This window comes from Podarcis bocagei (genome assembly GCF_964188305.1).
Source record: "Podarcis bocagei genome assembly, chromosome: 3".
Lineage (NCBI taxonomy): Eukaryota > Metazoa > Chordata > Lepidosauria > Squamata > Lacertidae > Podarcis > Podarcis bocagei.
Window position 1 is genome coordinate 23,975,820 of NC_138127.1, and position 23,435 is coordinate 23,999,254.

Below are 23,435 nucleotides of genomic sequence, written 5' to 3' on the forward strand. Positions count from 1 at the left end.
TGGTCTGAAGGCGGTTTCCATAGGAACACCTCCTCCCGCCGCCGCCGGGCTTCGGAAGGCTCCTCCGAAGCCGGGCGGTGGGGCAGGAACACCTCCACCCGCCGCCGGCCTTCGGAAGGCTCCTCCGAAGCCGGGCGGCGGGGCGGGAACACCTCCTGCCGCCGCCCGGCTTCGGAACGATGCTCCGAAGCCGGGCGGCGGGGAGGGAACACCTCCACCCGCCGCCGGGCTTCAGAAGGCTCCTCCGAAGCCGGGCGGTGGGGCGGGAACACCTCCCGCCGCCGCCCGGCTTCAGAACGATGCTCCGAAGCCGGGCGGCGGGGAGGGAACACCTCCCGCCGCCGTCCGGCTTTGAAACGATGCTTGGAACGATGCTCCGAAGCCGGGCGGCGGGGAGGGAACACCTCCTCCCGCCGCCCGGCTTCGGAACGATGCTCCGAAGCCAGGCGGCGGGGCCGCGAAGCCTGGGCGCGCTGATCTCAGCGCGCGCAGGCTTCGGCATGCTGGCAACTCTCCGCAGTGGGAGAGGTCCGCGAAGCCTGTCCAGGACAGCTTTTGAAGGCGGGGGGGGGAGCAAAGACTTTCGCCCCCCGCCCGCCTTCAGAAGAGGTCCTGGACCTCTTCTGAAGGCTGGAGGGGGCAAAAGTCTTTGTCCCCCCTGCCTGCCTTCCCAGGGGCTTTTAAATCGCCCCGGACAGCGGAGAAGTCCTCCGCTGTCCCGGGGCGATTTTAAAATGCCGCCCACCAGCATTTTAAGATCGCCCCGGACAGCGGAGAAGTCCTCCGCTGTCCCAGGGTTTTTTAAAATGCTGGGGGTGGGAAGAAAAGCCCTTGTCCCCCCCCCCCAGCCTTCAGAAGAGGTCGGGGACAGACTGTCCCCGGACCTGGTCGGAAGGCGGTTTCCATAGGAACGCATTAATTGATTTTCAATGCATTCCTATGGGAAACCGTGCATCGCAAGACGAAAAACTCGCAAGACGAAGAGACTTGCAGAACGAATTAATTTCGTCTTGCGAGGCACCACTGTACAACAAAAATTCATCTTCTCACACTGCCAGTGTCAGTAGCAAATGGTGAATGCGGTTTCTTAAAGATCAACCTTATAAAAACTTGCACGTGCTGAACAGTGTTGCAAAGGGGGCTTGGCAACTACACCAACTGAACATCCTCAAGCACTTGAGCTAAAGGAATTGGTGGCAGATTTTGCAAAGGAAATGTGAGGTGTTGATGTGCCTGAAATTGAAACTTTTACCAGACCTAACTTTTAACAAGATTCACAAGATTTCACAAGATTAACAAGATTTTCACAAGATTATTCACAATGATTTGTGTGCTAAAGCATTTTCTTTTGCATTTGAAAAAATAAAGATTGTTGCATTACTTATCCTTGCAAATTTAAAATAAATTTAGCAGTTTCACGTTTTTCATTCCCCCCCCTCTCCCTCCACCAAGACATCTCTTTTTGAAAATTGGAATTAGCAATGGGGTGGGGTGGGGTGGGGCAAGTAGCTAGCCTTCCCTGGAGCGCAAAATAGCCTGACACCAGGATTAGGTAATACTTAAGACTTATGAAGCACACCTACTCGAGATTTATTTTCCACTCAACATGATCCTGTTGGCGGGATTTTTGCCCAGCACCCACCCAGCACCACAGTATTTACCCTGTGGAGAAATAAATTACCTCAGCATTGCTTACAAAGAGTGTGCGCAAAACTCGCGCGCGACGAAAAAGCTCTTCGAGGCACGTAAGAAGAGGCTTCTCCAACAACTCCCCTCCTCCTGGACCATTTGGCAAGCTGAGGGGAACTGTCCTCTCAGCGACATTTTGGAGGGAACCGGGCTCTGCTATCCATTAACAAGCCTCCGCCTTAAGCGACACCCCTCCCTCTGGCACACGGGCCACGAGGGCGCCTGCCCGCGCCGGCCAATCACACGCGAGGAACTTAGAAGCGCTCCAGCCAATCCGAGCGGCCCCCGTGAATCCGGCGGTTTATTGGGGCACGCGGAGAGGCGAGGCGGGGCGAGGCGACGGTTTGGTGGCGCGAGGGCGGCGTTGACAACCGCTGCTCGGGTGGCTCCTTCCCTTCTTCTCACCGCAACACCGTCCCTGTTGGCTCCCCTCTCCCGCCATGTCCGACTGGGAGGCGGAAAGTGAGGAGGACGAGGCCCGTCAAGCTCCCGCGAAACCCTCTCCGGCCGAGTGGCGCCCAGTGACGGCGAGGGCTAGTGGGAAACGTGGCTCCGCGGGCAAAGTCGACGAGGAGGAAAGAGGCGGTGGCGGGAGGAAATGGGGTTCGCGCCCGGCGCCTTCCCGCGAGCCGTGGCAGTCGGGGCCCTTGGAGTACCGGGCCCGAGGCCCCTTCCGAGGGGCGGGCAGGGAGCGTGCCGGATCGCCGCCGCTGTGCTTCCACCTGGATAACTCCCTCGTGGGCACCCTCATAGGTAGCGGTGGCTGTCCGTGAGGAGGAACTTGGAGTTCTCTCTTTTTGGGGGGCGGGTGGAGAGAAGTCCCCTCTTCCCCCAAACTAACTATCTATATATACACACACAGAGAGACATACATATATACACACACACACACACACACACGAACGAAAGCGCAAAGGGGGGGCACCCTTGCTTCCCTGGCAAAGCAGGTTGTTGCTGTGAACAATCCTAAGTGGCTTCTGACTCTCGTGTCGTTCAGGGTTGCACTTGACTCCCTTGCTGATTGCAGTAGACAGTGTGTTGAATTTGGACGGCCTCCTGGATAGTAAATTGTATAATAGCACATTGTTTATGAGACTGGGTTATATGCCACTTAACAGTGCACACGCTATGTAGAAAAAGTGGCTGGGTAAACAAATAGGCTCCTCTCCCAGCAAATAAATAGCACCCTCTAACCTCGCAGGGTAAACTCAATAGAGCCCCCCGTAGATTCATGAGTATGCCTTTTGCTTGCTACATTTGTACAGTGTTTTTCTGCTAGTGTAGAGTTGGAGGTATATGTTGTTTGTGCACTATGACAGGGGAAAGGGCCAGGGACAGAAGATAGATTTATTAGCTAAAAAGTGATTAAGACCACAATCCTAACACCATTTACCTGGGAGAAAGGCCCCATAAATTCAGTAGGACTTAGTTCAGAGTAGACCCACTGTTGGATTTTCACTGTAAGGCTGGAAATGTATACATACTTACCTGGGAATAAGTAATTGAACTCAGTGGATCTTGAGTCTGAGTAGATATGAACAGGATTGCACTGTTAAGGATGTCCAGAAATAAGAACTTTATAGTGTTGAAAAGAACTGTCAGGGGTCTTTTACCTTTAATATGGTGTACTTAGTTTCTCTTTAAAAGAGAAAGAGAGCTGACTTTATAGTCATTAGCACTTTTGCAACCTAAGTGATGTCAAATCTGAATGAACTGTCACTGGAGATAGAGAAATGGAAAGGAAACTCATGCCTGCAATTCCCTGTGCAAAATGGTGTAGCCCTAATATTTTCCTTTTTGTGAATTGGGTGGCCAATAAAAAGAAAAGGCAGCAGCAGAATTCTGTTCATTGTGGGCATGGAACAGTAAGCCTAGGAAATGTATATGTATCAAGGCCCAAAAGACGATTGACAGAGGGAGGCGGTCAAAGGTACAGAGAGAGTCTAAGGGACCTCCAGATTCTTAAAACTATCTGTTTTAGCCCCATGCCAAAATCCCTTTCTGTAATTGAGTTGCACCCAAATCTTTAATACTATATGATCATGTTTACAAACTTTGGTGTTATTTAAATGGTTTAGTTTAGCTTTCTACTTAGGGAAAAGCATGTTCACTGAAATATGTGAAAGTTGCATAAATATCACTATTATACTGGTGTTCTTATGTCATAAGTTCATTATGTCATTTTGCAACAAAATATTACGTAGTTAACATAGGGATAGGAATTGTTCATCTGGGGAAAACCTAAGAATTGCTCAGCTTCACTTCTGAGTGTTTTTATTTAAAAATTTGCACCCTCTTTAGATGCCTCCAGACTCTTGCCCTTGGTTCCTTTACTTGTGATAGAAATAATGTTTGCATTTTGCCAGTAGCAGTATGCATTGTTCTATTTTTGAAAACATTTAGCTAAAATTGGAATGTGGCCAAATTTTGCATATGAATTTTAATTTTGCAACAGGTCGAAGTGGAAGTAAAATAAAAGAGCTTCAGGAATCATCAGGTTGTAAAATACAGGTGAGGCACTTTTTTAAAAAAAAAATGTGTTTGTTTAAAAAAAACCAGTCTTTACTCAAAAGACTGGTTGTTGCATTGCAAAATAACTGCTTTTCTTTGCGAAGAGTGGGGTCATGTGTATATTTGTGATCACAAAGCAATTAACAAAGGAATTGGGGAGAAAATGTCTAGTGTGTAGTACTTTATGTACTTGAGTCAGTTTAGTGGTGCTTAACTGAACTTAAATAGGGTGGGGGGGAGATGCTGCTATAATGTTTTTAAACCCCAAGCATTTCCCCCAAAAAGTAAAACCTCAGTACTATTTATGATTGTACATTACGTTAGTGTAACATTTGGTAAGCATCATCAAAAACACATGGATTGTGCCAGCAGATGGGTAAGGAGTGACTTCCAATGAAGAACAAAGGTCCTGTTGAAAACCACTGGGACTATTGGCAAATGATGCAGATTTTCTGGAAAATTTACCAGAGTCCTAAATCTATTTTGTTTTTATTTAGGCCTTCGTTCTATACCAGCTTCCCTGGGAGCAAGCCCCACTAAACTTAATGAGACTTGCTTCTGAATCAAATTACACAGGCAGCTTGTTAGACATATATTAATAAACATTATTAAAATTGTTGATTTAACATACTCTATAAATAGCTTAGAAGTTTTTCCTACAGCTAAAGATTTTTCAACTGAAATTATTTAGTAAGGAAAAAATTAATAAAGCAGACATAATGTAGATGGATACATTATTCATATCAGTTCAAAAATTATATTAGTCATGTTTGGAGTAGACCCACTGAAATTAATGGGCATAGCTAACTTAGATAAATTTCAGTGGGTCTAGTTTCAGTAGAACTTGGATGCAGCTCACAACATTTTTTACTAGAGTATTTGAAAATATTTTAGGAGATGACAAATCGTTAGCACACTCTCACCTTATATTGTTTGGATTTTAAAGAAAGGGCTGAATATGAGTTATAAAATATTTTATGCTTATATACCCTTTTTCATATCTTATGCACACTCCAATGAGAGCATGGTCATATCTTCTGGCCCTGTCTTCTGTGGAAGAAGTGAGTGGATATTTCATGGATCCAGGTGTGGGTGGGTGGGTGCACATGTTTGTAATTACAAATTCTGGTTGTGCCAGGGTTCCTAATCACATACTACCTATCCACATATAGATTGCTCATACATAACACTAAACTGTGGTTTAGTGCTATATGCACAAGCTGGAGTGAGCCCCAACTTGCTTCCTTTCCTGTGTGGCCGGAACTGGACTTTGGCATCATTTAGTTTTGCTTTCTCCTAATCTTTCATTGTTATTGCAGCTTCAGAAGAAGTGATAGTTTCTGTAGGTTGGTTGTTAAACTAAACCAGACTTGGTTATAAACTGCAATCTCTGGTTCACAAGCAAAGATGATCTGAGAAGCAACTGAAACTTAATGCCGCCAAAGTCATCCCAGTCATGTGGTAGGGTGTGTGTATTCATTCATATGACACTATCATTTAGTACTATATGTAAACTGGCCGCAGAGTATTCTCACTTTTTTCTGACTGCACAGGGGTTAGTGCCAGCTGGTGCACAAAGGGTGGGGGCAGTAATGACAATCCTGCTGTCCCCACACCTTGATAGAATGTATGGACGAAATATGAAAAGACTGCTTTAATTTTCTGATAAAAGTTAATGTAACTTTGAAACTGCCTAAGGTACTAGACTCCTATCTATTATGTTACTTTTTCTCATTGTAATGGAGCAAGGCATATTTAGAAATGGAAAACTTTCAACCTGATATATTGCTTCTGACTGAAAGATACCCAAGTGGTTTAGGAAATCTTACTTGTACTTATCAAATAATTTTTTAGTGCCCAGAAAGACAATTTTAGGGCAGTATATTACAGCAATCTAATATCTGATTCTTCTACTAAGTAAAAAAACCTTACATTTAGGTTGTAAAGGGCAATTATGAAGCTGAAATAAAGATATTTGGTGGTAATGATAAGCAAACAAAAGCCAAAATGATGATTGATGATCTTATTGAGAGGTGCAGCCAAAACAACGCAGGAGAAAGGTATGTTAAAGGTAAGAATTTAAAACTTGATATGTGTTTTATATTTAAGCTTTCTCTGCAGACTGATCTGCTTGTATAAAACCCAGATTAGTGTTATGCACTCTGTTGAAGAGACATTTATAAACTGAAAGCTAGTAGGGAGTGTAGGAATATCCAGAGGAGTTCATAAAGCTGCCCTTGTGATGCATCCAAAAATAAAACATGGTATTGGTTCACATAGTTTGTCTTTAGATTGCAGTGAAATGAAACAGCCTGTGGTTCATAATTAAACTTTTAATCTGAATTCCCAAGAACTAATTTAAGGTGCATAATCTGATATAAAATGTTTAACCAAATCAGAACCTAATTTTGTTTTAACAGATTCCTTTAAACACCAAGATTTTGGAACCACTCGTTATGAAGAAAGTCATTCCGGTGCTTTGAAGTCGGGATACAGTAATCCAAAGCAATCCATTAACTGGGCCTCCCTTCGAGAAAATAAAGCTAAATATGAAGCTATGAAGTGGGCTGGTTAGTGTAACATATTTTTTTAAGGAATTGTAGGTGGTCATCCTTCAATATAAAAATGCTTTATGAACTGTGAAAATCATCTACTTTGATATGTAAAAAATTCTAAGAAATTCTGAGAACATTTGATCATCTATTGATTTTGTTATATTTATTAAAAACTGCCTGGTATGTGGTCACGGTTGAACGCAAAAATCAGATAAGATCTGGTGTAAAGGCCATAGTGTTAGTGCAGTATTTTAAGTGTCATAGCACACTGAGGTAGCACCTTGGTACAAAAAAGGCTTTCAATTAGATATAAAAGGTTGTGCTAACACAATATACTATATTGACCACACTAATTTAATGCACTAATTTAATGCCACTACAAAACATGGGTGCCAGGGTCCATAGGCATACTTACCCACAGAGTTAGGCATATAATACATGGGCAAGTCTACAGCACTATAGGGCATACCAGTCGTTCACACTAATGTGATTGGTCACTCAGGCAGACCCTGGGCGGATGTACTGTTCTCATGTTATAAGAATCACTGCAGTGATTCACTATGAGTCAGAAGTAACAGTGAAACCAGGGTACTGAATTCAAAATGTTTTGCTGTGCCTGTAGAGATTTAAAAATTAATCCTTGAATACAAAGCTGGGAAGAAGACGTATCTTGATATACAAGACTGCCCATCATCCACATCTCAGTTTACAGATCAGTATTGACTGTGGTACAAACTTTTTAAAAAGAAAGCTCAAAAATTGTTTTTGTGGTTGGGTGTTTTTCTTTTCTTTTTTAATCTAGTGAAACTTTGTGAATATGGAAAAATGAATTTCCATATTCATGCTATGGTTTCTAGCAAACGAAAAGTGTTCAAGGGCTTATTGATAGCCCTTCTTTGGGTGATAAATATATTTGGTGTAGTTTCTTATCGGCATTTCTTTGCAAGCCATGTTGAATTGTGTGTCTGCTCAATAGAACTCCCTGTAAAAATGAGGAATAGGCTGGCATGGGAATAGAGTTCAGGGTTGTTGTTTTTAATGAAGATGGTGTTCTATTCTTAGTAGTTTGAGAAGTTACTTTTTAAAATAACCCATTTTCCCTTTCATTTTATTAGATTTGCCTCCAATTGAAAAATGTTTTTACAAAGAATCTCTAAAGGTTGCTTCAATGTCACAAGAAGAAGCTGATAGGTGGAGGTAAGAATTTAAACTGGAAAGTTGTATGGCCTATTGGAAACTTAGGTTGATTTTTAAATGGATTATAGTTTTAAGAAGGTGAAGGCAATGTCTGCAAAGTAGTAGGTAATACTAAGTTTGGATGCACACCATAAAACTAGGCTGTGTGCATATTTCACAGGATAGGTCTTACATGCCATTTTTATTTGGGGGTAGGATTGAAGCGCATAAGCTCATTGTATAGCTTGTAAGGTTTGAAAGCTGATGCCATCGGCCATGGAACATTTCCAGAGGTGTGCACTTTAAAATGTCTTACGTGAATGAAACATATACATTTGAAAATGTATCTCTAATCAGAGAGCCTGGGTGGATTGCAGCTCTTGGACAAGTGCACACTCGCTACAAACCTGGCTTTCTATTATGTAATAGTTTGAAAGAACCTTAATTATTCTTGAATCATGTTTATGATTTGCACTAAATCATAAAACTCCTTGCATGCAGTGGGACTTAGTTGTCATCATAGCTTCTGTTGGCAAAGGTCACGTTTTGTTTTTAATAGCAGCCTCTACCACTGGCTTTGATTATGTTTAGTGCATAATAATGTTAAGCAACTTTTATCTAGTTGTTGGCATAAGCTAATTATGGAAATGATAACAAAGTGGACACTACATGATTTTTTGCTCTAGATATTTAGTACTTTGTCTGGAATTGATAAATCATTTTGTCTGCCATCAGTATGATATTATCTCTTTATGTTGTCTTTTAAAGAAAAGAAAATAATAATATCACATGTGATGACCTGAAAGATAATGAAAAGCGTCACATTCCCAATCCTATTTGTATATTTGAAGATGCTTTTATGCATTATCCTGACATTATGGCAAATATAAAGAAAGTTGGCTTTCAGAAGCCTACTCCAATTCAGGTATTTTAGTTTTCTTTCTTTCTGAATAGTGTAGAAACTGTGCTGTTTAAATAGTAGGCCCTATGTAATAATATACTGTTTATTTTAGTCACAGGCTTGGCCAATAATACTTCAAGGATTTGATCTCATTGGAATAGCGCAGACTGGTACTGGAAAGACGTTGGCTTATCTAATGCCTGGGTTCATTCACTTGGATTTGCAGCCAATGTAAGAAGTAACTGGAATAAGATTTGATTTATTCTGTGCCTGGTGGGTTGTTTTTGTTAATCAGGTTAATAAGATTTAACACAATCTTGGTCACAAGAGCTGTGTGTGAAACTACTGTCATGCTTTTTGTCATCCAGCCCTGTTGCACTGTCAGTTGCCATTCTTTTCTCTTGCATACATACAGTAGTCCATAAACTGGAAAGAGATTCAGCAAAGTATTCTTTTTAATGGGTATAGAGTTTGCAACAGTTAAGGTTGTTGTTATTTTTTTTAATCAATGCTATCATAAACAAGTCAATATAAACATTGTTGTGCTCTACACAGGAAGACTTTACCCCTGCTTTACATCTTAATTCTCAAAGCAGGCTTCTGTCAACATTGGGAGGCAGACTGCAGCTCTGTGGTTTCCTTAAGAGATGTAACATTTCAGATGGGATTTAAAAAGCAAACTCCAACCTCATAATCCCAGCTATGAATTACTATCTATATTTACATGATAGCCACCATGATGCTATGGCTATGGAGTCCCAGTGATGTGTACATTTCTCTTGCTCAGGGATGCCAAGTTAGCAGGTGCTAACCAGTCTAGGTTATTTTACACCTCCCTAAGTTACAGCTTAAGGGACGCGGGTGGCGCTGTGGGTTAAACCACAGAGCCTAGGACTTGCCAATTAGAAGGTCGAGGGTTCGACTCCCCGTGACGGGGTGAGCTCCCGTTGCTCAGTCCCTGCTCCTGCCAACCTAGCAGTTTGAAAGCACGTCGAAGTGCAAGTAGATAAATAGGTACCACTGCGGCGGGAAGGTAAACGGCGTTTCCGTGTGCTGCTCTGGTTCGCCAGAAGCGGCTTAGTCATGCTGGCCACATGACCCAGAAGCTCCCTCAGCCAATAAAGCGAGGTGAGCACCGCAACCCCAGAGTCGGTCACGACTGGACCTAATGGTCAGGGGTCCTTTTACCTTTTAAGTTACAGCTTAACCCAGCAGCCCTGCCTTTTCTCTTTATTCTTTCCCAAGCATCTGGGCTTCGTGATGCACAAACATCCATTCTTCCTACTCCCATGAAACCAAGTTACTTGGTTTGCGTTGCCATAGTATGTAGGCAGCTAATTCCATAAAGTGTTTTTGTAAGTGATGTGTGCTTTTGAACTTACTTCCAGGTAATTATGCTTTGAAATGTGGCCTTAATTCATTCTAACCAAAGTTAAATGATACTTGTATGCAAGCCAAACAGCATAGTTAGCCTGTCTGCTAGGTTTTCCTCTGTTCTCTTCTTAAAATACTGCCTTTTGTATTTTTTATGTATAACTGCTATCTAAACAAGCTTGGATTTTCTTACAGACCTAGAGAAAAACGTGGTGGACCAGGTATGTTGGTTCTCACTCCCACTCGAGAACTGGCTCTTCAAGTTGAGGCAGAGTGCTCAAAATATTCTTATAAAGGAATTAAAAGGTAATATTTACATCATCTTCATTACTTTGGCAGTGGTACTGCAATGTGTCACAATATCTCTGAAAGACGCCACTGTGAAACACTTCAAGTAGTATTTTTATGTTTACAGTCTTTTGATGGATTTATTAGTTTTCCCGATAGTATGCCAAATACTGTATGGACTGCAGTAGAGATTATAATTTCTATCTAGAAATTTTACAGTCTTCAACTGCCACCTTCTAGCTTTCTTATGATCATGTTTAAAACTTTTCATTCCTACATCTGACTAAAATAAGCATTCCTAAGTCCCTCCAGATGTTTAGGAGAAACATCAACATTCTAGTTCAATAACGACATATATTTAAACAACTTTCTCAGCATTTCTAAAGAGTTGTTCAAATTCTATTCCTGCTACTAAAACAATCCCATAGTAATCAAGAGGACAGCTGCCACTTACCAAGAGGGTCAAAAGGCCTGGTGCATGTGCAGCAGTGGAGCCAATCCAGTACTCCTGCTGCTTCACCCATCTGCACTGGGTTCCCTGCACCTTTCCCTCTCAGTAAGCAGAAGTGACACTCAGCATCAGAAAGACAGACAAGGCAACTCTGCCCTGCCTGCCCTACCCCACAACCTGCTGGTGAGACAGTCAAAACCCTGGCCAGGCCATGGCAAGAAATAATGCTGCAGTGGAGCCACTGCTGCATCTCCAGTCCTGTTCCTCTCCGTGGTTGGGGTGGAAAGTGGGAGGGCAGGCAAATCACTGTGCCAGCCTGGACCTGGTGCAGTAGTGAGGTTCTGTGTTGTGAAATGAGAGCACAGGGGACTAGGTGGGGATCCAGAAGACCACCCCTGCCCCAGAACACTCTTCTTATGTTGTACAAACTTGGCAGATGAGAATCCCCCTGGCAGTACTTCGTTTAGCCTCGCATTCAGCAGGCACATCAGGGAACTCTGCACCAGCGGAATGATGGCATCAGACTGCACAGGGTGTTCCTCTGCCTAAGCCAGCTCTGCAGACCAGCACAAAGAGGATTTGGACTGCAGCCAAATTTACATGAAAAAATAAATCATGCAGGGTATTTAATGTAACCTGTGTTCAATGTAAAATTTTTAAATACACAATAACATGACCATATAGTTTTAATTTAAAACAGCTAAATATTGGATAAACTCTTTCTAGCATTTGCATATATGGTGGCGGAGACCGGAAAGGGCAGATCAGCGTGGTTACCAAAGGTGTGGACATTGTTATAGCTACACCAGGTAGATTGAATGACCTCCAAATGAACAACTTCATAAATCTGAGGAGCATTACATACCTGGCAAGTAGTCAAAATGTTGTATTAAATTGGGAGTAATGTGCAAGTATAACCTGCAAGAAAATATTGCAATAGGGAACTTTCATGTTTTCTTCCAGAATACTCCATTCTGTTCCTGCTAATCACTGTCATCATACCTCCAACAGTTAACATTGCATGGCAAGTGGCCAAGATCATAGAATTGTAGAGTTGAAAGAGGGACTCCAAGGGTCATCTAGTCCAATCCCCTGCAATGCAGGAGTTTCAACTAAAGAACCCATGGGAGATGGCCATCCAAATTTTGCTTAAAAACCAAGGAATGAGAGTTCACAACCTCATGAGTGAGACCATTCCACTAGGGACGCAGGTAGTGCTGTGGTATAAACCACTGAGCCTCTTGTGCTTCCCGATCGGAAGGTCGGTGATTCAAATCTGCGTGACAGGGTGAGCTCCCGTTGCTCTATCTCAGCTTCTGCCAACCTAGCAGTTTGAAAGCATAGCAGTGCAAGTAGATAAATAGGTACAGTTGCAGCAGGAAGGTAAGCAGTGTTTCCATGCACTCTGGCACTCATTATGATTTTCCGTTGTGCCAGAAGCAGTTTAGTCATGTTGGCCACTTGACCTGGAAAGCTGTCTGCAAAGAAACGCCAGCTCCATCGGTGTGAAAAGCAAGATGAGCGCCACAACCCCATAGTCGCCTTTGACTGGACTTAACTGTCCAGGGGTCCTCTCCCCTTTACCTTTTGCTATGGATATAATGAAGGGGGTGTTTAAAAAAATAGAAGGACAGGGCTAGTAGTAATGCTAAAGAAAAATTCAGAATGTCTGGTAATATTTTAGTCACAATATGAACAGATGGTATAAAGGTCCTTTTATTTAATACAAATGAATATGTTTTTCAGATCAGGTGACTTTCAATTGGAAGATGTCTTTGAACATCAAGTTTTATTAAGTAATCACATAATTGTTCCTTTAGGTGTCCTTCAACAGGATCTACCATAACCATCCATTTGTGCATGAGCAGAAAGTTATTGCATATATGGGGGGGGTGAGAGGGGAGAGGAAGTTGGAAAACGGTTGTATAAATGGGTGCCCAAGGGCACAGTTTTGGCTCACAGCCTTGGTTACATGGTAAGCATGCAACATTATCTTCTAAAACAAGTATGTCTCCGAAGCACTTCTTTTAGTTCATATATGGCGTTACTATGTCTAATTCTGCATTATTCACAGTGCAACTGGAAACTTCCTTAGGGATACATATTTTCTCTATGTTATCTCTTGTACAACAGCCCCAGAAAGGAGTTAGGTGGATTTTGAGTCAAAATAGAGGTATTGTGTTGGGAAAGCCAAAGGACATAGCGATGAGAGTATACATGTAAAATGAACTTGTACATGCTCTGCAGATAATAGTTTAGAAATTTAGTGGTTTTGGCATGGAGTTTCAGAAAGTCAACAGTTTATAACTATTGTGTTTCACAGGTGTTGGATGAAGCTGATAGAATGCTAGATATGGGTTTTGAGCCTCAAATAATGAAGATTTTATTAGACATACGCCCTGATAGGCAAACGGTCATGACCAGGTATGTGTGCCTTTTTAGTGGTCCATGGCTTCATCTGAAGATGTGTTTTAATGGAAAATATCTGGATGCTACATTCCAAAGTTGTTTTATGCAATTTATTATTATGACCTTGGGGAGAAAGGTAAGTGTGAAATATTGTTTTATTACATTTGCATACCACCTTTTCCTCCATGTAGCTCAAGGTGGTGTACATGTTTCTCCTCCACATTTAATCCTCGCAGCAAGCCTGTGAGGTAGGATAGGTGGAGAGTGTGTGACTGCAAGGTCACCCAGTAAGCTTCATGACTGAGTGGGGATTCAAACCCATGTCATCTTCCAGCACTCTAACCATTACACCACATGGAAACTTTCATCAATCCAGTGGACTGGTAGAATTCAGGCACCCACAACTAAGAGGAGCCTATAAAACACAGGGTTCTTTCTCCATCTGGACACTCTCCTCTGCCCTAGGAGGAAAGAAGCACTTTGCCAGCCCTGTCTGTGCTCAGCACTTTCCAAAGGGCCAAGTGTAGGACTAGCAACACCACTTGTACTGTATAGCAGTTGTCAAGCACCCATCAGTCTCGCATGCAAGGGACTTTGATGGGTGGACAGGATAATTCACCTGTCAGTTGTGTGGAATCATAAAGGTATAATGTGATTGACAGTTGAGTGGCCCAACCCACCTGTCAAATTTGCCCCACAAGGCCAGTCCTGATAAGGATCTGGCCCATGAAAGCAAAAAGGTTCCCCATTCTGGAATTAAATCAACACCTTTCTATAGAGAAACTTTATTCTTGGGCAACTGAATTCTTTATTTTGTTGTTGTTCATAGTAGCAAACTATTTGCAACTGCCTTGTTCGTATTTAGGATGGAAACATGAGAATGCAGGACAGTAATAGGGTTGAAATACAAAATGACTTTCCTTTTCATTCCTACCAGTGCTACATGGCCAGATGGTGTCCGTCGTCTTGCAAAATCATATTTGAAAGATCCTATGATTGTGTATGTTGGTACTCTTGATCTAGCGGTGAGTTGTTTTCTGTTTTGGGCTTATTACTCCTGTGTTGTTTTTCATGAGACTGTATAAACTGGACAATGTCTAGTCTTGTGTGTGAACTAGGCTGTATTTATAAAAGATATAGCAACTCAAAATCTAATAATATCCCAGGCTAAAATGAAAATTATAAAACGGAAATCTTAATAATGCAAGAAGTTACAGATTGCAGCATTTTTTTCTTTAAAACTATTTTATCACATTCTTCAGCCTAAAAGACTGCCAGAATGGCTTGCAAATGTCCCAGCCCTTATTCTTTGCAGTCTAAAAACATGATGGAAAAGGGGATGGGAGGAAAGAGGAAAAACACTGTTTTAGTTCATAATTCTTTTAATAAGCAGTTGGAATGGAAAGATTTCAAGGAGAGGAGGAGCCAAAAGTTCCGGTGAGCTGAAAGGCTCTGTGGCCCTATCTCTGTTCTCTCCTGAAGAGAGATTATTTAAGCTTCCTCTTTCTCGTGCACAGAATAAGAGCAGTATTGTCCATTCCTGCCCATTGGGTAGACCTGGGTAAGACTTTGAGACCTTCAGACATCTATGTATGGATACAACATTTCAACAAAGTGTGTATGTCTAAAATCCAATGCTTGTGAGCTGAAACTGGTCAATTTCTCAGTTTTGAGGCAGGAGTCATGGTCAAATCATCCATGTTATTTGGGATTGTGCATGTTGGGTTTTAGGCATATCCATTTATACCCAAAATGCAATGTGCATAATTCCAAATAAGATGTCTAATTTACCATGACCCCTGCAAAATTAACTGATCTGCCTTTCACAAAACACTGGAATTGGAGACCTCTGGTAGAATCATTGCTCCTGATTACAAGCCAGACCTGTTAGTCACAGTGAAGTGCTTCCTCCACCCTCGTGCTGTTTTTTCTATATCTGGATCACTGAGGTTACACAAAATGCTTCAGGGTTCCCTGCTCTGTGTGACTCATGCAGCTTTGTAGAGATGCTACTTTACCTTGGGAAGTCCAACATCTCTCCAAGGCTTCACCATGGAATTCAGGATTCTTCCTAGGGGAAAACAGCCTTAGCAAGCGGGTTGTGTGCCTAACTCTCACCCAGTCATTTAAAGGGAGAGTATTTGAATCAGAGACTAATCAGACCCACAGAAGGCATTGGATCTGGATTCTCTGGTTTGTGGTTTGAAATCTAAAGTAGTGCTCTGATTTTTTAAAAGTGAGTTACTTGATTCTTAGTTGTGGGTGTTAAGAACTGTATAGCAGCACCCAATGATTTAGGTGGGATTTATTTTCAAATAAACATGCCACAACAGCCAGCTCTAGTCAAAGCTCACGTTCAAAGTACATGCATAGTACCTGAATAGTCTTCCAACATGAAAATTCTTTGATTCTATGTTAAGATTCCTGCATTGCAAGGGGTTGGACTACATGACCTACAGGGTCCCTTCCAACTGTACATTTCCATCTCAAACTCTTTCAGTATCCCTAGCTATAACAAAGTATGTACAATTCTTAATTGATACTTTGACAAGGTTCAAATTACATTCAGGTTTCCTTTGATTAAATTTGGTTTTCTAGGCAGTAAATACAGTGGAACAGAAAATTGTTATTATTCCAGAAGAAGAAAAAAGAGCTTTTACACGTTACTTCATTGACACTATGAAGTCCGAAGATAAAGTCATCATTTTTGTGGGAAAGAAGCTTACGTACGTAGAAGAAATCTAACATGAATATTTGGCTTCTTGCCTACATTTGTCATTCACTATTAACCATTAAATATGATTTACAGGTGCCTTATTATTGAGTCAGGCCACTGGTCTATCTAGCGGCTAGCCCAATATTACCTTACTATATTATGTTAGTTGAGCTCTAGGGCCTACAGTAAAGGTCTTCTCCCATCACCTTTTGTCTGTCTGTTGAAACGGAAATACTAGGGATTAAAGTTTGGGTGTTTGCATAAAAAGCATGTGCTCTTCCAGTCAGTTATGGCCTTTCTTCAGCCCAAATGTGGTTTTAAATTTAGATTCTTTAGAATTTTAGATACAAAATTTAAGCTACATTTATTTTCAGCTCTTAATATTTGGTGATGTGCTCTAATTAATTCCCTTTTCAAGAAGTAGCAGCAGGGCATTGTTTGACCTCTTGGAGGCTGGTTCCATCTTAAGCGATGTCTGGGGGAGGAAGAACCCACAGACTGACTCAGTTTCTTGAATTCTTGAATCAATAAGCAGGGTAATCCCAAGCTCCTCGCTTTCCCCCCACTTATATGATCAAGATACGGTGCTGCACATAGCAGCATTTAACCAAAGTGTATGTTACTTTTGTTTACCAGGATGTGTAAGAGTTACCCATAAGAGAAGTTATGTAAAATGTCATATCGTTTATATGACTCTGCTATATGCCACTTAACAGTGCGCTCTATGTCAAAAAAGTGGTTGGATAAACAAATAGTCTCCTCTCCCAGACCAGAAAACCAGAAGTAGAGCCAAATGTTTTCAAAGCTAAGTGCAGCATGTCAAAACAGCTAAAAAGTATGGGTTTCTTGCAAAAGGTCTTGGCCCCTAAGATGTGCTGGAAGTGACATGAATTTGTCCAGTCACTTCTGGTAGCAAATTCCAGATGCAATGTGAGAAGAAGTACTACTTTTTGTCCCCCAAATCTCCCACTGTTCAGTTTCATTGGATGGCCTAGGGTCTTGTAATATATGAAAAGGGAGAAGAAACTATAGCCATTTCTTCTACACCATACATCATTTTATACACCTCAATCATGTCCTCCTTTAATCGCCTTTATTCTAAACCAAAAAGCTCCAAATTTAGTCTTCCCTAATATACAAGTTGCTCCACCTCCTCAAAAATTTACTTCTCTTATATTGCTTCACGCTTCTTGGTTGGATCCAGATTTCAAGTATGACTAAGTTATGACTAACCTTAGGTAAAGGTAAAGGGACCCCTGACCATTAAGTCCAGTCGCGGATGACTCTGGGGTTGCGGCGCTCATCTCGCTTTATTGGCCGAGGCAGCCGACGTACAGCTTCCGAGTCATGTGGCCAGCATGACTAAGCCGCTTCTGGCGAACCAGAGCAGCACACGCAAACACTGTTTACCTTCCTGCCGAAGCAGTACTTATTTATCTACTTGCACTTTGACGTGCTTTCGAAAGTTCCATTAATTTCAAGGGTTCTACTCTTAACATGGGTTAGTCTGGATCCAACCCATGACTTTTCTTTGTACTGTACTGTAATTCCTTACCTAGTCTAAATAGAGCAGCTTGACTTCTGAGAATTCAGATTCTCCCGATAGCAAAGAAATGTCAGGAAATGCTGGTTCTCATCTATTTTCAAATATAAAAAAGAATAGTTTCAGCATATAATCTCAATAGGACACTTTTTCTTCAAATTCTTTTTGATTGACTCATGTTTCATAATGGGGCTAGCAGTACAATTCTTGGGAATAAACACACATAGGATGGTGCTATCAGTCAAAGAAAACTGTTTACAACATGATAACTAGTGATATAAGATGTAAAGGGTGTGTTAGGTATTCTGTTATATTTCGTACGCTATTGCTGAAATTTAACATTTGCAACAGAAAGAATTCCATAATTTTTGCATATATTCTATTACAGTGGATTTAATTTAGACACAACATTTTCTTTAGCTGCTGAAATCAGAATTCTACTCCACTTCAGCCATAGAGTTCTTAAGTGACTTTTCAACCCTTCATCTCTGCATTAGTTACCTGTCTGTGAAGTGAGAATATTTGCATCTACCTCATAAGTGCATTTTTGGGAAACCACATCTCTACGCTGGTGATTTCTTTCTCTTTTTTTTCTATAAGGAAGTCTGGTAAATGCATACAATGTTTACTCGCCGATCATGAATCCTTTAGCAATAGGACATTAACTGAGTTTCCTTGAACATGTGGAAGGAACAGAGTACCTGACATAGGGTGTAGACTACTTATTTTAAGTACATGCAACTGTATCTCCAAATGTATGAACCAAGCAATCCTATGTGTTTTTTTAGTTTTTAACTTTTCTGTTTAGTGCCGATGACCTATCAAGTGATTTTGGTCTTCAGGGAATTCCTGTCCAGTCCTTACATGGCAACAGAGAACAATGTGATCGTGAACAGGCTTTAGACGACTTCAAGAAAGGTAAACTTGTAATTGATTAGAATCAGTTGTAGCATAACACTAAGCAACAAGTCATAACATATATGCGGAAGAAGATGCAATACCACTCAGCAATTATTATTTTTAAAAAACCTAAAGCCTTGCTGGCTGTGTTTACACATTAAGTCTCAGGGCAGGTTACAACAAATACATCACTTAAAGCAGCATAAAACTATGGCAAGTTGTTGTGTGACTTACTGCTACATGCAAATGTGGCCATTGAAAAGGTTTACCATTGCTGCAATCTAACCATCCTTCTATAAGGATAGCAGAGAAACAGCCAGGGAAATGTTTTCTGACTTTCTGACTATCTTAAAATATTTTTTTGAAAAACAAGGCTATCTTTATTATTAAGGTGCATTTACTATAAGGTTGTGAATATTGTACTAAACTTTGGGAAATTTGGGATGTTTCCATATTGTGTTTTTCTTTTGTATAATATTGTAAACTAATACAAAGAGGAAAAAATGGCATTTCCAAAATAAATGTCCAGCCTTATGTATGTGCAGTGTGAGTTCAAATATAAAATAAAAAGTTGTTGATTTCTCTACCTAGTTAAAAACTCTTGTCAGATCCCAATATGCCTTTTGTGAGGTATCAATATATGTCTCACTGTGCTTGTTCTAGGCAGAGTTCGCATACTGATAGCAACTGACTTGGCCTCCCGTGGACTTGATGTGCATGATATCACTCATGTCTTTAATTTTGACTTCCCTCGCAACATTGAAGAGTATGTTCATAGAGTAGGCCGCACTGGACGTGCAGGGTATGTGGAATATTCTATATATAGTGAATTGGAACTCTGGAATGGGCCATTGTTACTTCTTAGAGGAACACCAGTGTTTTCTCCAGCACATTTTACATAGACAGGCAGCCCTGTTTAGGGGAGCTTTTAATGTTTAACAAACTATTGTATTTTAATACAGTGGTGCCTCGCAAGACGAAATTAATTCGTTCCGCGAGTTTTTTCATCTAGCGAATTTTTCGTCTTGCGAAGCACGAAATCCCATAGGAATGCATTGAAATTCAATTAATGCGTTCCTATGGTCAGAAAAAGTCCAAACAAAGCCAAATTTGGTACAACAAGAGTTTATTAAGTGCTCTTTAAAGTCACACATACTGTAAAGAGCATTTCAAAAATTGAAGGAACAATAAATTAAGTTTCTAAACATGACAGAAAAACATTTAAAAATCAACAAAGTGTACAGTACATTTTCTAAGACTCTGGGGGACAACTCGAAGAAGGTTCCTCTTCCACTCTTTGCTTCTTGCTGAAGAACCCCCTCCTCAGCTGTTCCCCAGCCACCCACCACACAGAAATTCAAATCCAGAATTTTTTTTAAAAAACAGCAGAGTGGCCCAATGGTCACAGAAAATCATAAAAATGCAGGGGGAAAAACACACAAGCTTCCAGATTCTTGCAAACCCCTCCCCAACACCAAGTCCTTGAATTCCAAACACCCCAATCCAAAAAACCCCCAAAAAGTTTTAAAAGTTTAACTTACCAAATGGCTGCAAAAGAAGTTTTGGAAAAGCTTCAAAAATCACCAAAGTCTTCAAAAACCTCAAAAAAGGCTACCACACCGCGTTCTATGAGTTGCTCCTCGAAGCTGCTCACTAGTACTTCAGCCTAGGAGTTGCAACAGGGTATTTCGACTTATTATTCCTCAGCACAACTCAATAAAATAAAACACGAACTGATTTTATTTGAGTTGGCTGATTTGACAGTTTTGTGCTTGCTTTTTTTTTTTTTAGCCGCACAGGGGAAGCTGTAACCCTTGTGACTAGGAATGACTGGCGGAATGCATCTGAATTGATTGACATTTTGGAAAGAGGAAACCAGGTAGTGTTTATCATACCCACACTAGCAATTAGCTCTCTCCCTGACTTTCCCCCCAGACTTGAGGTGTGTCTCAAAAGCTCTTTAATAAGAACATGTTTTTAAGGTATTGAAACTTTATTCTTAATATTTATTTGCTGTTTAAGATTTGTACCAAGTCTTCATGCATATAGCCTCAAGTGGTTTACAATGCAAAAAAAAAAAAAAAGCACTAGAAAAGTCACTGTTAACAAGCTGGTTTGTGGAAACCATTCAAACATAAAAAACAGGTATGGAAAAACAACTGACTTCAGCTGGAATCAAGAGATAATAAATAATGGTAGTTTAAGTTCTAATAATACAGATTGTGAATTTGAATATATTTATTTCTGGATGTAATGTTAGTATCTTGTAAAAAAATTTTTAATGCATACTTAATGTCTGGGTGCATGTCTTTGTATTGTGAATGTGAAAGGAATGGCTCTTATAAGATGACATCCACCACTTTGGTCTCTGGTAATTTAAACTAACTTTCTAAAGCACTTTGCATAGCAAAAGTTTGTGCTTTGTACATTTCTCATCAATAAGAGCTTGAATGGGGGAAATGTGATGCATTCCAAGCAATTTGCAGTGATGGGTAGACTTTATGCAAAACAGACATTACCTGCCAACATACCAGAGTTTAATGAAGTGCAAACTAAACGGGAAGCTACGCTAAAAGACCTATTAGGCATTACACTTATAACTATCTTGCTGTAATAATATCCCAGTACAGTGGGATCTTGGTTTACGAACTTAATCTGTTCTGGAAGTCCATTTTTAAACCAAAACCATTCTTAAACTGAGGTGCGCTTTCCCTAATGAGGCCTCCCGCCGCCAGTGCCCTTTCACCATTCAGATTCCATTTTTAGACCGAGGTAAAGTCGGTCGGGTGGCACTGTGGTCTAAACCACTGAGCCTAGAGCTTGCCGATCAGAAGGTAGGCAGTTCGAATCCCCGCGACGGGGTGAGCTCCCATTGTTCGGTCCCGGCTCCTGCCAACCTAGCAGTTCGAAAGCACGCCAATAAAGTGCAAGTAGATAAATAGGTACTGCTCCGGTGGGAAGGTAAACGGCGTTTCCGTGTGCTGCTCTGGTTTCGCCAGAAGCGGCTCAGTTATGCTGGCCACATGACCCAGAAAAACTGTCTGTGGACAAATGCTGGCTCCCTCAGCCAGTAAAGCTAGATGAGCGCCACAACCCCAGAGTCGTTCGCAACTGAACTGTCAGGGGTCCTTTACGTTTTTAAAAAAGTTCTCAAATCAGGACACTATTTCCAATTTTGCGGAGTTTGTAAACCGAATCATTCTTTAACCAGACTGTTCTTAAACCAAGGTACCATTGTACTGTGTATTTAACAGTTATCAAAAAACTTACAGAAGGGGGAAATCTAATTTGATACGATACAAAGAAGGAATATTAGCCTTTCTCAGTGTACTTAGATAAAATATTTAATTCATGGAACAATAAATATTGATGTCAGCGGTATGAAAGTATTGTAGCCATGATTTTCTAATTATCAGGTAATTCCCGATGAACTTATTTCAATGGCTGAAAGATACAAGCAGTTTCAGTTGAAAAAAGAAATGGAGAAAGATACGGGGAGGTCTCGTGGGAGATCTCGAAGAGGTTTTTAATCCATACTTGAACACAGTGAGTGCCTACTGAAATGTTAGCAATAATTTTAAGTAGAATGTAGTATTGCTCAAGCTTTATGCACACTTAAAACATAACTTTTTAAAATCTGGTTGTCTTGAAATTGCACCATTTACAGGAATGTGCATTTCCAGATTTGAAAAATATGCTTATTAGAAAATTGAAACAATACTTTATTATATAGCTGTCATGAGATATATAGCAGTCTTCTGAGCAAAGCCTGCTCTAAATATACATAACAGTAATCATACTGAAGTTGGTTGGTCTAGTCTGGGTCTGGCTAGTGCCTAGGGATTTTAAATCATGCAGCTCTATGGATACTAATAATAATAGGACTTATTTGAAGTAGTTTGAGAACAATGGCCTTAATCTAACATCTAATGGGGTTTTATTGGCTTATGGTACATTGATTACATCTTCTCATCTTCAGGGAGGAAACCTTGTACATAAAGCAGTAATTGTCAACACTGAAGTTTTTGTCTGCTTATGAGTACCAACATCTTGATCAATGGAGTTCAGAAATACTGGAAATTATGCTGACTTGTAATTATTTTCAAATTCTATCTATTCACTGTAATGTATTCTAATGCAGTGCTGTAGTAAAGCTGGTGGATTATTTTGTTAAGTTTCAGTTTTGATACATTTTGGTTGAGAGTAATAACTTAATACTTAAGTTCATTCTTGTTTTATAGCTTATAGTAGTTTTGTTAGATGGAAGAACTGCACTTCATAGAATAATGTTGATAAAAGTTCTTATTTACAAGGAAAAGTAACAATGAGGCAAACAGATCTTCCCCTCTCCATCTTAAATTTAAAATTAGCCCGATTCTGTGGGTTCTGTGTACTGCATCTTTTTTATTGGTAAGATGTGGTGTATTGACATATTTGCATGCCTAGCGAGTCCCACCTGTAGATTAATAGTGGGTCTATAAATGACAATGGTAGAATACTGTAATTTTATGAGAACTTTATGCATTAACATTTGGCTTCCAGAATCTTCTCTTTACTTGCACAAAAGACTAGTTTTAAGAGAATAAAGGATTAGTGTTTTCATGGATCTATAGTTGTTATGTTTATTCTTGCTAAATAAAAGCTTTTTAAACATGTATCATTTTCATATAGCATGTTCCAGAACTTGCCAAACGGTATTAATCTGCCTTGCTATAAGATTGTGAGTCAAACATTGTATCATAATTTGTTTCAATGACTAAAGCACTTCACCTTCATGTGCTGTGTGAGAAGGATTATTCAGTTTCTAGTTTCTAGTTTTGTTGCACTTGAATATAATTTTCTAGTATGAACAAGAAATAGAAGCAGAGATTGGGATTAGCCATTTCCTATTTATGTATCAAATGGATCCTGGGGAATTCTGT

General features: G+C 40.6%; 1 protein-coding gene across 1 annotated transcript; it reads left to right on the forward strand.

The window, feature by feature from the left end:
- Positions 1-1,999: 1,999 nt before the first annotated feature.
- DDX43 (DEAD-box helicase 43) lies at positions 2,000-23,288 on the forward strand. Its single transcript, XM_081186929.1, has 17 exons — positions 2,000-2,442; positions 4,145-4,200; positions 6,139-6,271; positions 6,621-6,770; positions 7,871-7,952; positions 8,700-8,856; positions 8,945-9,063; positions 10,402-10,512; positions 11,672-11,813; positions 13,269-13,369; positions 14,292-14,379; positions 15,953-16,080; positions 18,422-18,531; positions 19,177-19,315; positions 20,305-20,392; positions 21,930-22,059; positions 22,493-23,288. Exons 1-16 carry the CDS (start codon positions 2,130-2,132, stop codon positions 22,041-22,043), a joined length of 2,031 nt encoding a protein of 676 aa, XP_081043055.1. The 5' UTR covers positions 2,000-2,129; the 3' UTR covers positions 22,044-22,059; positions 22,493-23,288.
- The last annotated feature ends 147 nt before the right edge of the window (positions 23,289-23,435 follow it).

What these genes read in the sequence shown, in the direction of transcription:
- DDX43 (XM_081186929.1), top strand. Translation starts at nt 2,130, where the DNA reads ATGTCCGACTGGGAGGCGGAAAGTGAGGAGGACGAGGCCCGTCAAGCT. An exon ending in TTTAGACGACTTCAAGAAAG is followed by an intron (nt 18,532 to 19,176) that starts GTAAACTTGTAA and finishes TGCTTGTTCTAG; the next exon opens with GCAGAGTTCGCATACTGATA. An exon ending in GGCCGCACTGGACGTGCAGG is followed by an intron (nt 19,316 to 20,304) that starts GTATGTGGAATA and finishes TTTTTTTTTTAG; the next exon opens with CCGCACAGGGGAAGCTGTAA.